A 17252-nucleotide genomic window follows, 5' to 3' on the forward strand; every position below is an offset into this window, starting at 1 on the left:
TTGTTCATTGGCTGTGATGCCGAGCACAGGAGGGCACCAGGGTCTGGAGGCCTCTGCCTGGTCTAGCCTAAAGCTGTCCACGAGGACGGGAAGTTGGATCGCAGGCCTTTTGTGTAAAGGGACCCGAGCGCCATCATGGCGATGGCCTCATCTCTTTCACGCTGGGGAGGCTGCCCATTTGATGACCTGCTCTCAGTTTGACCAATGCTTCATGACAAACCTGCCCTCTCCTGTGTTGGAGGAATCTGCCTGCGAGCCTTCAGGCCTCTGCCCGGGCCTGTAACATCACCGTCTTCCCAGAGATGACAGACTGAGGTCCAGCAGCAGCTTCTCTGCCCTAGGAACGTGCAGGGCTCAGGAGGGGAGGCTGTCAGGGTGGCTACATTTGAAACCATATCCCCCAAATTATTGGACTGTGCAAAGCCTTTGGCCCAGCAGGAGCACTCCTAGGCCGGCACCCAAAGGGACTGAAGATGAAGAAGAGGAGCCGTGTGTGCCAAAGTGTTTACAGAGGGCCGGCGATAGCACGGAATGATGTCTTGGCTCGCTTGCGAATTGGATTTAAGCGAGGCAGACTTGTGCAAAGTCGTCAGCCTCACTCTCTCCCCCAGAGTCATTGGAGTCCAGGAACAAGCCAGTGCTTGGGATGACGGGCAATGACCTGGCGTCTCTGAGGTCTGACCGAGCACTAAGCACCCCACGGTGCTTGCTTCAGTCATCTTCATGGCCATTGGACCACACTGTTCTCCTCTCATTCCTCTGGGAGAGTTTTCACACGCTTGCTGGACACCCCACCCCCAAGCTCCCCAATGGGTCTGAGGCCCATCAGTTCCCCTCAGACCAGGTTAGCCCCCCTGCTGTGATGGTTTGACCTGCCCCATGGAGTGGTAGGAAAGACCTGGAGGTTGAGTGGGTGCCCATCAACTGGAGAGCATATGCAATGGGACACTATTGGACCCCAAGAAATGGTGAGAAGGGCAGCTTCAGTGGAACCTGGTGAACCCGTATGACCAGATGCAGGAGAAGGGGACAGAAGGGAGCAAGGCAGTTTGTACAGTGGCCAAGACACTGAAGTGAGGATGCTGACCAGCCCAGTGACCAGCAGCGAGTCTGAAGGTCCCTCCAGCATCATCTGCCTCCTGAGCGAGGGGCAGTCGGCCCAGGGAAGGGGACAACAACCCTTTCTGGGGGAGGGGGATTCACTTTGCTTAAAGGGTTCCCCCACCTTGCTTTCCTTTTTAGAAGGGACAATTGTGATATGAACAAGATGAAATCCCATTTAAAATGGGGGGGGGCAGCTAGATGGTGCAATGGATAAATCACCGGCCCTGGATTCAGGAGGACCTGAGTTCAAATCCAGAGTTCAAGCACCTGACACTTACTGGCTGTGTGACCCTGGGCAAGTCACTTAACCCTCACTGCTCTGCCCAAAAAAAAAAAAAAAAAAAAAAAAAAAAAGGAGGGAAGTTCCTTGAGAGCAGGGCTGTTGGTGTCGCCTTTGCTTAGGACAGTGCCTGGCACCTCATTGTGCTTAATAAATGCTTGTTCATTAATAAAAGCTACTCCAGGCCTGTCCAGGAAAAGATCAGCAGGATTTTCAATGGGGTGGGGAGGGGGGGAGGCTTTCTTAGAATGCTTGGCCTTTGCCAATCCTGTTAGGAGCAACTGAGTTGGAGTTGGCACTTGGGACAGAGGCAGCAAGTGGAAATAGAGTGGGATGGGATGACACCAGAGGATTCTGGGGAATAGAGCTGACCCCTTTCTTGCCTGAGTCCTCTTCCAACAAATAAGCTGTCTGAGACTCAGGAGGAGTGATAGAAGTGACAGTGACAGGAGGCCCGGGGGTGGATGGGAGAGAGCCCTGCTCCATGCCGGGGGTGTGCTGGGTCCCCTGGTCTCAAGACCATGGACGAGAGCTGTAAGGGAGCCCAGGAGCTATCTATCGGAGCCCCTCATTTTACACTGAAGGAAGCAGGTCCAGGGTGGAGAAGTGACTCTTGTGGCTGTGCTGGGAGTGGGCATGAGGCTGGGGGCAGTCACTACTGCCAGGGAGGATCATCAGGAGGAGAATGGCTGAGGGGCTCTGTGGGACCTTGAGACACTACTATGATTGCGCCAGTGCCAGGCACAGAAAACATCTGGAGATGGTGAACAGAGGATGATGCAGGACCAAGCTTCAGCCTGGGAGCCGCCTTGAGAGCTCAGTGCCCTGCCCTGAGGGGGCACCATGGCAGGGTAGCAGCCTTTGGATCTGTCTCAGCCACTTTTCATTCGCTCCTTCCCCACAGTATCCATCATGTTTCTCTTCCTATAGCCCATGCCCAAAGGCTAGGCGGGATCCCCTTAGGCCCATGATTCCCAGAAAGCTCAATATCATCTTGATGCTTAAGAAAGAGCGCCTTAGGATTTGAGGCATTGTACTGATAAACAGGAACTCGGAACACCTTCTTCACCTTTAGAAACAAAATGATCGCACCCTGATGTCTGGGACGAGGATAGTTTGCAGAGAGCCTTTAATGGGCTGCCCCCTCTACCCCCAACCCCGTTGGCTGAGGGAAGGTTGTTTCCATAAGAAACTTGGGGACACTAAGTTCCTGGCTCTCAGCCGGCATAACTGGGTACCTAGGGTGGCCTCAGCCTGTCATCTGTTGTCCCGTCTGAACTCGGGAACCTGCCTAATGGTAGACATTCTGTTAATAACATCATTGCAGGTTTTCATAGGAAGCTATTCAAATACAACTGAATAGCCCAACCAAGGATATGATTCATGGGTATGTGCTATAAATGAAAACGTCCCTGTAACATGTTTTCCAAAAGACTGGGTTCTAGTATCGAGTCTTCTGCTGTTTTACCCAATGGGCAAAACACCACACACCATGTTTTCTCTCTCTGTCTCTGTCTCTGTCTCTCTCTCTCTCTCTCTTTTTCCCCCCTTTCCCCCCTCCCTCCTGTCTCTCTTTGTCTCTATGTCTCTCTGTTTCTCTTCCTCCCTCTCCTCTCTGTCTCTATCTCCTCCTTTCTCTATTTCCCTTTCCTTCTTTCTGTTTCTATCACTGTCTCTTTCTCTCCTCATCTCTCTCCTCCTCCCTTTTCTCTGTCTCTGTCTCCTCCTCCTGTCCTTCTCTCTCTTCTTCTCCTCTCTCTGACTCTCTGTCCCCCTCCTTCTCTTTTCTCTTGTCCCTGCCTTTGTCTCCTCCTCTGTCTCTCCCACTGCCCTATCTCCTGCTCCTTTCTTCCCTCCTGCCCCCCACTCCTCTCTCTCCCCGACTCACCTTCTCTTCCTGCTTCCTTCTCTCTGACAATGACTAAATTCAGCAAGAACCAACCAAGAAGCCATGTAAGACTCCATTTTTTAATTGTTCCCAACTTCCTGATTTTGGCTACTTCTCCGAGAGGTGGGGAAGGGTATGCTGGCTACAATCGTGCCAAACTTCTGCACTTCCCTGATGTGGAACATGTTATCATCAAAGAAGATGTGGGGCCGTATTTTGACCAAGATGGGCCCCTTGGGGGCCCCAGCCAGGAAGAGGGCCTCGTCAACCTCGAGGCCCCAGGCCCGGAGCGTCTTGAGCACTCGGGCCCCAGAGCTGGCGGCGCTCCTGGCCGTGATGAGGTAGGTTCTGATGGGGCAGAGCAGCCTCTCATCTTTGGCATAAAACTTCTTTTGCAGCCTCCCTAAATCTTCCAGGAATTGTTTCAAGGGACCCTGGGAACGGAACAGACAGCAATGAGGAAAGGCATTGGGAAGAGCTCAGGGAAGTCCTAGGAGCCATGTACAATTTTCAGACCTGGTTTTTGTTCATGGCTTGCATCCCCATGGCGCATGGTGTTGTGTAGAGTAGCTAGCTGCATCTCTCTGTGCCTTGATTCCCCCACATCTCCTTCCAGCAGCCCTCACAGACACAGCCTCCCAACTCCACAGGCCCTTGTGCAAGGAGTGCACGAGTAAGGCCTCTTCCTTCCCTCCCACTTGTGATGTGTAGACTCTGAACCCTGGCTTTCCAAGCCTTTCCCTTCTGGCTTCTGGTTCTAAGCTTACAAGCCCTTCCCAGAGTCTGATTCCAGGCACACCGACCCCTCCCCATCTCTCCTTTCCTTCCCTCTCCTTGCTCTGGTACTGTGTTCATCCTGACCCTTCATGTCTGAATTGGACCTCCCCAGCATGGATTTTGTGCCTAAGACCTCAAGCAGTTTCCAGCCCAGCCCAACAAATGAAGCACTCCCCGCCCCTTGTATGGACACAGAGGGCACCTGGCCAGATGTTCACACTGCCCAGAAAACAAGAAATGCTCCCCTGGCACTGGATCCTTTAGGCATAAATGGTGATTTGAATGCACAAGGGCCATTGAATAAGAAAGGATCACCTGGGGAGGGTCTGAAGACAGTGATGTCGACTCCCTGACGAGTGGTAACTATTCAGTTCTTGATCATCTTCCTGAGGGTAACTGAGATATGTTGTCACCTGTGGGGTGGTGTGGACCTTCAGACTTGTCTAGCCAGGTGGCTTCTTGAAGTGATTCTTGTAGACACAAGTCATACTGTTAGAAGGCATCATGTAGGAAGCATTGCCAAACATGATGGGGTCTTGGGGAAGGATGGAGGCTTTCAGGAGCATATACAATGTTTGCACCCCTGCTCCTGATTTGAGACAATGGCAGATTTGGGCAGTGGGTGGCTATCTAAGAAGATAGCCTCTGAGATGGGTCTGGGCTTTGGGGTCTGGTCCCAAACACAAGGATGATGGATAGCTGGAGCACAAGAGCAGGCCTAATCAAGTCTGGCAGGAATGCTTTCACACAAAGCAAAGAGAAGGAGGAAGCATGCCTATGTATTGTGAAGGGAGAAGCCCTAGAGAGGGGCTGCTATGGAGGAATGAAAATAACAAGAGGGTGCCTGGAATGCAGAGCAGAGAAGAGAGAAAAAAGGAGTCTTGCCTTGCTTTGCCTTGCCTTGTCCCAAGAAGTTTTTTTTATACAAATGTTGACATGGGTAATGATGAAGCCTAACTCAAGGAGGCAACTTTGACTTCTGATATATACTGTAACTTGTCTGAAAAAGATATTGGGATTTCAGGACATGGCAAGCAAACATCCTCATAAACGTCCCTAATAATTGGTTAGATAAAACCTACTGCTTAATTTGGTGGTGGAAGTCCACACGTCTTTTCTAAAAGAATGTGTCATGGGCCGCTAGGTGGCCCAGTGGATAGAGCACCAGCCCTGGAGTCAGGAGGACCTGAGTTCAAATCTGGCCTCAGACACTTGACACTTACTAGCTGTGTGACCCTGGGCAAGTCACTTAACCCTCATTGCCCCACAAAAACAAGAAAAAGAAAAAGAAAAAAAAATGTGTCAAGTAGATGGATGGTGGTAGTAGTGGAGGGCATAGGGTATCATGTCACTTTTCAGTAGAGATCTTTGTGTGAGGAAATGCAGGAATAAAAGAGTGGAAATAACCCAGAGAAAAGATGTTAGAATATTAACCGGGACAGAAAAATAAATGATTTTGTTATTGGAATATGTGAGAGACCGCCTGGACATAAAGAAGAAATAAATGTGTAGTTCAAGACACATCACAAGCACAGCATGGAGGAGATAGGGTAGGGATGGGGTCTCAGCTCTTCAAACATCTGCTGGAGAGACAAAGGTTGGAGAAACAGGGGAGCGAAATTGCTCAATGAGGAAGGCAGAATCTAAAAAATCTTGACAGTACAGAGCATTGGGTCAAATATAAGGTAAAAGGAGATACAGATAAATATAAAATCTTAGGATTGTTTAGAAGAGATCTGGGAGATACAGTGGCCTGCAAACCTAATATGGGGCAGCAGTTCAACATGGAGGCCAGTGAAGATACTATAACCATTTGCAGTACAAATATGTCCATTGCGTCCAAGACAAAAACATGCCCCATGCGGAGGACTGTTTATTTTGGGGAATTGACTTTTTGGAAGGACAGCGATGAAATGGAATGGATCTAGAGGAGCATGACTAGATTGCTGAATATGCCACATGGAAAAGATTGGCTGAAGAAACTTGGAAAGTTCCTAGAGAAGACTTAAATTGGACATGAGGGTAGCTGCGCGAAGCCTAGAAGATGTGAAAAGTAGGACGTGAGAATTGTCTTCAGGCCTTTGAAGCTCTATTCCATATATAATCACAGGGCAGAGCTGGGAGAGAAGTGTGGAAGCCGCAAGATTCTAGTTTTAATTTCCTTCTCCTCCTCCTCCTCCTCCTGCTTCCTCTTCTTCTTCCTCTTCTCCTTCCTTTTCTTCCTCTTCCTCTTCTTCCTTTTCTTATTCTTCCTCTTTTTCCTCTTCTTCTTCCTCTTCTTCTTGTTCTCCTTCTCCTCCTTCTTCCTCTTCCTCTTCTTGTTCTCCTCCTCCTCCTTCTTCTTCCTCTTCTTCCTTTCCTTATTCTTCCTCTTCTTCCTCTTCCTCTTCTTCTTCTTGTTCTCCTTCTCCTCCTTCTTCTTCCTCTTCTTCCTCTTCCACTTTTTTTTACTAGACCTGTGATTTTATTTATTGTGTAGGGAGTTCCCAATGAGGAAACTCCCTTTACCAGTGAGTGATTCTGAACCATGAACTGTACAAGCTCCATCTCCCTCTACCTACTCTGCCCTGGGACCTGTTCTATCTATCTATGATGATTTCCTTGGTGTTCAATCAGCTCCCATAGATTCCATTATCACCTCTGCAGATCATCCTCAAACCTTTCTATCCAACTTTAACCTCTCCTGACTTCTCATCTCCCATCTCTAATGGCCTGTTGGATATTTTGAACTGGATCGTCCTATTTGAGGATGCGTGGTTCCCAGGAATAAGGAAACACCTGTTCTTCATTCCATCCTCATCAATTGGGCCACATCTGGAGTGTTGTGTTGTGCTCACTTAAAACAAACCAAAACATACCCTTGATAATCTGGAGAGGGTCAAGAGGAGGGCCTCAGACATATGTCATATGAAGCTCAATGGACATAACTGGGTGAATTTATGCTGGAAGAGAAAAGATGAGGGGGTGGGGCAGCAGGGGGAAGATGGATGCCATGTGGAAGGATTAGACTCATTTTGTTTGGTCACTGCTGCGAGCTGAACCAGGAGCAATAAATGGGCCTGGAAAGAGACACAGTGGATGCTTGTTGTCAGGGTGGAGGAGGCATGGGAGGGGAAGGCTTCTAAACAATTAGAGGTGGCCAGAAGTAGGGTGGGCTGTCTTCATCAGGAAGGCTCCTCCACATTGTGGATCTTCAAACAGATTCAGGAAAATCACTTGTCAATCAGGTGAGTACAGATTGCTTTCATGGGTGGTTTGGACCAGATGGCAGCTGCATTCTCTCTGACTCTCATATATTCTTTCATTTTCTGAGTCTATGTGAGAACTTAGAAGCAGGAAGGCCAACTCTATTGGAATAATGTAGATAAGAGTACCTGAGAGTCTGACACAGGGTTTGATGTGTGAACAGAGTGAAGGGAACAGAGATAAGAGATGGTGTGGGGGCAGAATTTGCAAGGTTTGGAGACTTGTGGTGAAGGATGCCCAAGGAGAGGAAGGAGTCTGGGATGACCACTGAGAAGGTGACGATGCCTTTCACAACCCAGGAGAGTTGGGTCAGACTGGCTTAAGTAGAGAGATGATATTCGATGTTGGGTTTCAGATGCTGCAGGTTGTCCTGGAACAATCAGCTGGAAATATGGGACTAGAGTTCTTATGATGGGTAAGATTATTAGAGGCATGAACTTGATGAGATATCCAAGGCAGAAAAGGGCCCAATGCAATGTTGGGGGAGGACACCCACATTTAATAGGGAGTGGAAGTGGGATGATGCCTCAGCAAAGGAAAATGAGAAGGAAGTGTCATGGATGTCAAAAGAAGCGAGAATGTCTAGGTACAGGCATAGGTACAGGAGGTAATCGCCAATGTTCAAAGTTATTGAGATTCATGGGAATTCATATTGAGAAAAGACTAGCAGTTTGGGAGGAATTCCAGCAGAGGGGTAAGGTCAGTGACCAGATGGCAAAGGAGCGAAGGGGCTGAGAAGCAAGTGGTTACTAAGGATGTCATAGCAGCCGAGAAGGCCACATGTGCAGCAGTTTGGTAACAAAAGAAGAGACTGGAGAGGAATGCAGCATCAAGTGAGAGCCTTGCTGTAGGCAATGGGACATCAGAGGAAGTGAATTAAGGAAAGCAAAACAAAGTTGTGGGAGGGTGAATATCAAGAGATGTTTTCCTGGAGGTGGAATGGGGTCAGACTGGGAACCCAAGAGAAGGTGTTATATACTTGACCAGGACAGGGGCCACCTTTTCCTGAGCTCATAGATCAGTGTAGGAGAGGATAGGTTTTAGGTGGATGTAGGGAAAAGCAGGAATTATTGAGAAATGTCCTCTATTACATTAGGAAGAACTTTGTGGATGGGACAGGATCCAGGCTTGTGGAGGGAATGCCTGTGCCCCAGTGGTCCCTGAAGTGCTGAACCAAGAGCCTCCCTAAGTGTGCCCTCGGTGGGTTCAGCCTCTGAGAACCCAGCATTAACTTCCTCATCAAAATGAGGTTTTGGAACAGGCACTTTAGATATAAAGTGAAACTTGGTCTTCAAGGAATTCAGTTACTCTGAAGAAGGCCAGAGTGATCCATGATCTCATGACATCACAAGACAGCCAGGAAGGCATCCAGCATAGTGGGTGTAGCCCCTGTGGAACACTTATAGGAGGACCTATATGGAGGACCTGGCAGAGCTGGGTCAGCATCTGCATCAACTGAGGAGATGTCTAATTGATAAGATCCCAGAGGCAGTTGAGCAGGAGGTATCCCATAGGATTGCCTAAGAGTGTGGAATTTAGGACAGCAGCATGGACTGAGGTAAGAGAAAAACTCTAATGATACCTTTTGTTTTCAGCAAAATATTGACTTTCCAATAAATGCCTACCTCTTCCCTTTCTAGAAAGGCATTTCAGGGAAAAAGAGAAAAAGAAAAGAAGGCTGGAAAGGAGAGGGAGAGAGAGGGGGAGAGAGGGGGAGAGAGATCACCACTTCTGACAACGTGTTATTCCACATCCATAAAGACTCAGAAAAGGCATGATGGGGCTTGCTTCTACTTCCCCATAGGTCCACGTTTGGGCTTTATAGTGACGTAGCGCTCATTTCTATTATTTGTTGTCATTGCTGTTATTATTGTCATCATCATTGTTGTTACTGTTGTGGTGGTGGCTATTGGTGCTGTTCTTTCCATTTCCATGACCAGGGATATTGTTTCCTTGGTTCCATTTATTTCACTCTTTATCAGTATACATAGGGCTCCCAGTGCTTTCTCTGTATTCTTCATAATCATCCGTCCTTACATTTTTGTAATATTTTCATTGATTTTACATACTACAGTGGCTTTATCCATTCTCCAGGAGATGGCCATCTACTTTATTCCCAGCTGTTTGCTGTTACTATAAATATTTTGATGTCTAGGGAATATTTATTTCTATGAGGTATATGCCTAGCACTGGGATCTCTGCATCAAAGGGTGTGGATATTTTAATCACTTTATTTTGCTGCATCTAATTATAATGGATCAAGGAAAAAAAACTAAAAGGTATTAGTAAAAGTAAAGTTTAAAATAAAACCAGTTATAAGTAACATTAATGTGCAGTAAAGTAAGAAATACTTTTTTATAGATAATAAAAAAAAGAAGAAATGTTTTGGAGGTCCTTCACTTCATGCTATATAAAGATCAGCTGAGGGAACTTGGTGTGTAGCACCTGGAGAAGAAAAGTGTTAGAAAGACCTGAAAGCACTCTTCATGTATTTGAAAGGCCCTTACATGGAAGGTGGGTCAGACTTGTTCTGTGTCTTCAGAGGGAAGCACTAGAAGCAAAGAGGGGACATTGCAAGGGTACACATGAAGGTTGGATGTCAGATGGAGCTGACCCAAGAGTCACTGGTGTCCCTTCTCTGGAGGGCTTCAAGCAAAGGCTGAGTGACTTCTCTGGAATGTTACAGAGAAGGGTCTCTTTAGGGTCTGGGTGGGACTTGATGGCCAGGGGGTTCCTTTTAAAATGTTGAAATTGTGATTTTATCAGCATTGCAAAGGAGATATCGGTGAGGAGCCCCAGTGTGGATCATCAACATGAACGCTGCTGAATGGAATCACTTTTCCTCCCAGTACAATGAGGGGTTTGGATTCGAGTAGTTTATGGTGTCTCTTCTCTCTCTAACATTCCATGTCTGTAGGAAAGAATTGGTCACTATACCTGGGCAAGAGGCTTGTCATTATTAAATGGTTCTTGTTGCACGGGTTCCTCTGTTTCTTTCTCATTAACATTCGTATCGAAGTCATCAGAAAACAGGAGAGCATCCCCATCAAAGGCCACTCGGAGTTGTGTATCTGAGAATGGCAAGTCTTTATTCCCCAGATATATCGTAGCTGCGGCAATCCCTGGAAACACAGGGCAACAGCTCTGTTAGCACCATCCAAGGGGCCCCATAGCCTCTGGCCACCCCCTTGGGTTCAACATTTTTGAAATTATGCAGTTAAGGTACATCAACAAATACGAACATTCTCATATATGATGAAAAAGAGGATCGTACATAAAAGTATGCATTTCTATTGAATACCACCCATATTTTTAAAGTATTTGTCAAATTTGACATGAGAACATCACCCCATTTCCCAATGCCCCTTGTGTTTGCACGCTGTGCTGAGTTTGTATATGGATGTTTCATTTGCGGTCTTCTCTTTTTGCATCCTGCACTGCCCATCCCCTGCTCCCAAAAGGGAACAGGCATTTATTCAATATTTATCCCACAGCAGGCACTATGCAAACTGCCAGGGATTCAAAGAAGGGGAAAACAGCTCCTGCCCTGAAGGAGCTTCCAGTCTGATGGGAAATGACTGCCAGCTTAAAAGCCCACTTTGCCATCCACACCAGATTTTGGTGAGGGTCATAGGTATGGAGACCGAGGGCATCACTGATGATTTCTTTCACAAGCAACAATGAACACGGTCCCAAATATTTATGTATCACAATAAAATAAAAGATGAAAATAATTTAAAGATTTCTTTGTGTTATTCACTGTGAATTTAAAAAAGAAAATAAAGTATAATTTAGTGGAAACAAATGCTACCTTACAGAGACTTCTATCACTAAGTGTTTCCCATCTGTACATCAAGACCATTCAAGATGAATTGGAAGGAGTCACAATAGAAATTACCCTATTCAAAGACCCCATGATAATAAAAATCCAGCAAGGCATAGAAGAAAGCTATTTACCACCAGGATAGAGGAGAGATCCAGGTCAAAGAGTTATTCCCTATCAATCGGGAACCCCTCCAGATATTCCTCTTTGAGGATGATATTGTGTTGGCTGCATGAAGTCCAGGACTCTGGATAGAGATCAGTGATCATTTAAATGAGTCCAGCCTCTCCATCCACACTGAAAAGACCAAGTGGATGTAGAATGTTTATTGCCTTGATGTCAAGATGCATTTGAATAGGTTTGTCCAGCAGTGTTTACCTTTGGGCCTGGTAAGACAACTCCACAATAAGAGGTGAAAAGGAGGATAAAAGTAGCAAATAGAATTCCTTGTATTTTAAAACACTTTAATTGACCCAAAAGATTCCTATGAAAGCCAAATCTTATCTTTTCAGAACCAGTATTTTACCATTGCACTGGTATGGTAGCATGACCTAGAACACCATGACCTAGAATTCAAAGAACTAAAAGAGCATTATTACACAGAGAGCAATGGAAAGGCACAAAGTGGTCCAAGTCAATAAGCATTTATTAAGCACCATCTACTATGTGACAGGCACAGTGTTAAACACTAAGTATACAAATAAAGAAGGACAAAAACAACCCTGCTCTCAAGGATCTCACAATCACATGAGGGAAACAAGCTAAGAATAGCTGAACGCAAGCACGATCTATGAAGGATAGATGGGAGATAATCCCAGATGGAGGCACTACCATTAAAGGGGACCAAGAAAGGCTTCTTACAGAAGGGAGGATTTGAGCTGGTACTTGAAGGAAATCAGGTTCTAGAGATGAGGAGGGAGAACATTCCAAGCATGAAGGATAGCCAGAGAAAATGCCCAGAGATCAAAGATGAAATGTAACATGTGGAACAACAGGGAGTCAACAAGTCAGAGCCAACAAGCATCTATTAAGTCCTCAATATGTGCCAGGCATAATGTAAATTTCAGGGGGGTATAAATACAGGCAGAAAGAGTGATAGTCCCTGCCCTAGAGGAGCTTCTATCCTAATGGGGAAAGACAAGAGATAAAAGGAAGCTGAAAAGTTTGGGGTGAGGGTAGAGAATGAAGGTACCTGGTGTGAGTGCATTAAAGAGTTGGGAAAGTTAGGAGTGCAGCCTAGAGAGGGATTAAGACATGGTTGTCCTTCAAATGGAGGTTCTGAACCAACAATTCTAAGGGAGAGGCCACACAACGGAGAGTGCTTCCAATGAGAAGTCCAGAGGGGAAGTGAGCTTCCAGGATGAGGAGGCTACTGTGGAATTATAGAAGTTTGGAGTCAGAAGGGCAAACTGGAGAGGAATAAAGACCTGGCCTGGGCATTCTCTTTATTTTATTTATTTATTTATTTTTGCGGGGCAATGGGGGTTAAGTGACTTGCCCAGGGTCACACAGCTAGTAAGTGTCTGAGGCCGGATTTGAACTCAGGTACTCCTGAATCTAGGGCTGGTGCTTTATCCACTGCACGACCTAGCTGCCCCAAGGGCATTCTCCTTAAAATGAAGGGTCTGGGAAGAATCAGCCAATCAGAGAAAGAAGCCACAGGGCAGAGGATCCTTCCAATGTGAGAATTCCAGAGGTAGAGTAAAGAGGTTCTTGTGAACTCACAGAGAAAGTCCAGAGACTCAGGAGTCCATGCAGGATGGAAAGGAAAGGACAGTTACTGGATCTCAGAGTGTGTGGGAGGTGGTGTATGGTATAAGAAGGCTAGAAAAGTAGGAAGAGGTCAGGTTGTGAAAAAACCTCTGGGGTTTATTGAATTGGAGGTGGGGCATGACATGACACACATTGCACTTTAGAGTTGATAGGACTTGGCAGCAGATTGGATAGAGGAGGTGAGAGAGTGAGAGTTAAGGATGACATATAGGCTGCAATGTTGAATGACTGGGAAGATGGTGGTGCATTTGACAGTATTAGGAAAGCTAGGAAGAGGAGAAGGGTTTGGAGGAAAGATGATTCGGTTTTGGCCTTGTCAAGTTTAAGACTTCTGAGGGACATCCAGTTTGAGATGCCCAATTGGAGGCAATTGGAGATAAAAGACTGCAACTCAGAAGAGAGGTCAGGGCTGGATAAGTAGAAATGAGAATCATCCGCATGGATATGATAATTGCATACATGTGGACTGATGAGATTACCAAGCAAAATGGTATAAAGGGAGACAAGGGCCTAGAAAAGAGTCTTAAGGATTGCAAAATATCATGAGGAAGAGCTAGCAAACAAGAATACAAAGGAAGAGACACAGGTAGGAGAAGAACCAGGAGAGAGGAGTGTCCTGAAAACCTAGAGAGAAGACAGGAACAAATTGGAGAGAGTGACCAGCAACATCCAGGACTGCAAAGAAGTCAAAGGGCACACAGAGTGAGAAAGGGCCATTAGATTTGGTGACTAAGAAAGTATTAGTGGAGAGAGGTTGTGCACCAGGGTAAGAGGATATTCTAGACCCACACTGGGCCATCCCCAGATCCATGCTGGGCCAATAGGGACAGGTACAAACTGGCAGCTTTATCATCCTACACTCAGTTCTCAATCACAAATCCACTGTGGATGGAGCTGACCTGCCCCCAAGGGTGATGTTTTCTGCTAGGGAGGCCTTGGATGGTATTTGAGAAAGGAGAAAGTCCAGAAGCCAGAAGTGTGGCTTAGACACTAAATCCAGGGAAATGTCTCACCTTTTGCTTCTAGCTTAGCCTAATACCTGCAGAGGAATAACTTGGGTAGGAATCCCAGCCCAAAGAGGAGTCCACAGTTATGTCACTCTGAACCAACAGAGCTTTCCATTTGGATGTTAGGGCTGAATCCAGTAATTTTCTACTTTTGCTCAGACCTAGATCCAGGTAAGAAACTTGCAGAGCTAAGTTGGGGCAGCAATCATATTTTGCTCTAGATCAGACCACCTTTGGAAACACTGAAAACTGCAGGACTTGAGCTGGTCCCTGAGATGCTGAAATAACAATACTCAATACCCCAAGAAAGCATCAAGAGGACCAGTTGAGACTTCCCCACAGAGCCCATCCCTAGCAGCACATCTGAATTCAGGAAGTAGGCTGGAAGAATGAGCAAAAAAAATGTTTTTAAATAATCCAACGATAAAGAGCTATGTGAGTGGCAGGGAAGCTCAAGGTACAAACCCAGAAGAAAGCAATGATTCCAAAACATCTACAGGCAAATCCTCAAAGAAAAAGACAATATGAATAAAATTCAATAAGAATTCTTGGAAGAGATAAAGCAAGTTTTTTTTAATTTATTTTTTTATAAATGAAATAAGAGCACCTGAGGAAAAATGAAAAAGAAATGAGAACTATGGAAGAAAGAATTGGAAATGGAATTAACAGCTTGACACAAGTGGTACAAAACCTCACCCAAGAAATAAATTCCCTGGAAATTAGAATGGACCGAAGAGAAGCAAATGACTCCTTGAGAAAACAAGAAATATTAAACCCAAGTCACAATACTGGAAAAAAATAGAAGAAAATATAAGTTGTCTTGCAGTAATAATAATAATAATAATAATAATAATAATAATAATAATAATAATAAAAATAAAAATAAACCGACCTGGAAAACAGATCTAGGAGTGGAAAAAAATAAGGAATAATTGGATTATGTAAATGGTATGACTTTAAAATTGGATGTACATCCTAGTTTCAGAAATAATAAAAGAAAACTATCCAGTTATTTTAAAACCATAAGGCATAGGGGAAATAGAAAGAATCCACCAATTACCTCCTGAAAGAATCTTCAAAGTGAAAACTCTTAGGGACATCACAGCCAAAAAAGCAAAGAAAAGTAGCGCAAGCAGTCAAAAAGAAAGACTTCAAGTACTAAGGATCCATAGTCAAGATCACATACTATTTAGCAGCCACAACTATAAAGAAACAAAGAACCTGGAATATGCTATATCAGGGCTTATATTCAAGAATAATTTATCTGGCAAAACAATATAATTGCTACAGTGGGGAAATTGGATCTTTAATGAAATAGAGGACTTCCTAAAAGACCAGAGCTGTGTAGAAACTTTGAAGTTTCAATGTAGGAGTTAAGGGAAAAGGTAAATATGAAAGAACAATGATATGGGACCAAACAAGGACAAACACTTCCACTCAAATACGGTGAGAAGATACATGCATCCCTCTGGACCTTATTGTCACCAGTGTCATAGGAGTCTAACTAGATAAAGCACGAGAATGTTTCTATTATAACTTGTGGATTTGGGGAATTTTAAGGCCATTGGAGCTGCTGCTGCACAGGATTATTCTCAATGTCAGGGTTCAACAGCTTTAATACAGATTTCTACCAGAACAGTTATAGCATTGATGACCCAAAACATCAGTCTTTTGATTATGGTGGATGAGGACCATATAGCAAATAGTATGGTGGCTATAACTACTCTCTCTTTTCCCTCCAGGCAAGCTGTAATCACAGCAGCCTTGTACTGGACACATTTTCCAGCCAATTTAGGCACATACTCCATCTATACCACAATCATTCTATGGAAACAACTTTGAGGATGAGTCACCTTTATTATAAGAATTAGGAATCAATTTTGATCACATCTTGCTGTGTTACATCCATTAAAAATAACAGATGGAAGCATCATGAATGAAATTAATTTTGCAAGATTATTGTTTTTCTGGCCAACTTTTGCAGCCACATTGTTACTAGCTGGTAAAACTTCAGTATGGATATGTATATGGGATCAGTGCAATTGAATGTCTAGGAATATTTTGTCTGTTGTAATGATTGGAATAATGCCACCTGCTGGAGACTTGCTGTAGAAGAGTTCCGCCCATGAAGTGAAGGTCTTTGAGGGCAAGACCAGGAGTCTTTTCTTTGGCGTCAGGAAGTGACACAGGCTAGTGGGAGGAGGAAGGAAGAGACTGGCGCTCAGTCTCACTCTCTTTCCTCTGGACTCTGGTGGAGAGAGGAGCTAGAAATGTGCTCTCCCTTTAATAGATAGGAATCTAGGCCTTTCTCTCTTTACCAAATTCTTATTCTCCTTAATAAATGCTTAAAAGTCTAACTCTTGCTAAAGCTTATAATTTATTGGTGACCACTCATTAGATATTTTAGACAGTTTAGCTAGAATTTTAGCCCTTAACACTGTTCAACTTAATGAGTATGACAGGCATCTCCTTTGGCTATGTCACTAGTGTACTTGGATATTGCCTTCTTCCAATGATCCTACCTTCCAGCTTTGCAGCTATATTTTCTTTGCAGGAAATGGTGGACATTTTTCTCACTGCTGGAATTATTGGATGGTGCAGTTTCTCTGCTCCCAAAAAATTCATTTCTGCCTTAGCCATATCCTCATTCTTTGTTATGTGGTGTCTTTGCCCTTATTTCCATGTTTGAAATTAATATCTCGGATACTGGACATCAATGGGTCAATTACTAAAAATATAAAGGACATCAGACTCTTAAATTGGACCAGCAGATTGTGCTACACCATCACCGTCATGCAGATTTAACTCTGGACCTTTGTAACAATGGGAATAAACATGGATCTCTTCTTCATTTTTATAAAACTTTTGAATACTTGGATTTTCCTGTGGTGTATCTAGTCTTAAGTCTATGTTCATGCTTGTACAAATAAAATGTAATGTTTATTTTCTGTTCCTACAGCTTTTAGAAAACAACTTTGTTTCTTGCAAATTATTGTGTTTTTTATCAAACAAAGGTGAAAGAAACAACACTTAAATGGTCTTTCTAGAAACCATACCATGAAACACATTAGCAAAGATACTCCAATGTTAGATCTGTTGGAAAAATTCTTTCCCAAAATATAGAAGAGGGGGCAGCTAGGTGGTGCAGTGGATAAAGCACCGGCCCTGAATTCAGGAGTACCTGAGTTCAAATCTGACCTCAGACACTTGACACTTACTAGCTGTGTGACCCTGGGCAAGTCACTTAACCCCCATTGTCCTGCAAAAAAACCCAAACAAACAAAATATAGAAGAAAATTTTAGTATACTTGAACCAAATGCACTTGAAGCAAATGTGATTCCTCATGTAGTGTG

The 17252-nt window shown here is 44.6% G+C and overlaps 1 protein-coding gene and 1 pseudogene across 1 annotated transcript in view; one reads left to right on the forward strand and one right to left on the reverse strand.

Annotated features, from left to right (window-relative positions):
- Positions 1 to 259: 259 nt before the first annotated feature.
- Positions 260 to 17252, reverse strand: part of NT5C1B (5'-nucleotidase, cytosolic IB) — a 52729-nt gene continuing 35736 nt past the window's right edge. The window contains exons 10-13 of the mRNA XM_043981316.1: positions 10233 to 10417; positions 3368 to 3706; positions 1757 to 1891; positions 260 to 337 (exon numbers count right to left, since the gene is read on the reverse strand). Of these exons, the coding sequence (XP_043837251.1) occupies positions 260 to 337; positions 1757 to 1891; positions 3368 to 3706; positions 10233 to 10417 (737 nt within the window). The remainder of the gene's footprint in view (positions 338 to 1756; positions 1892 to 3367; positions 3707 to 10232; positions 10418 to 17252) is intronic.
- LOC122742643 lies at positions 15494 to 16630 on the forward strand (annotated as a pseudogene).

The sequence above is a fragment of the Dromiciops gliroides genome, chromosome 2 (assembly GCF_019393635.1).
Source record: "Dromiciops gliroides isolate mDroGli1 chromosome 2, mDroGli1.pri, whole genome shotgun sequence".
NCBI lineage: Eukaryota > Metazoa > Chordata > Mammalia > Microbiotheria > Microbiotheriidae > Dromiciops > Dromiciops gliroides.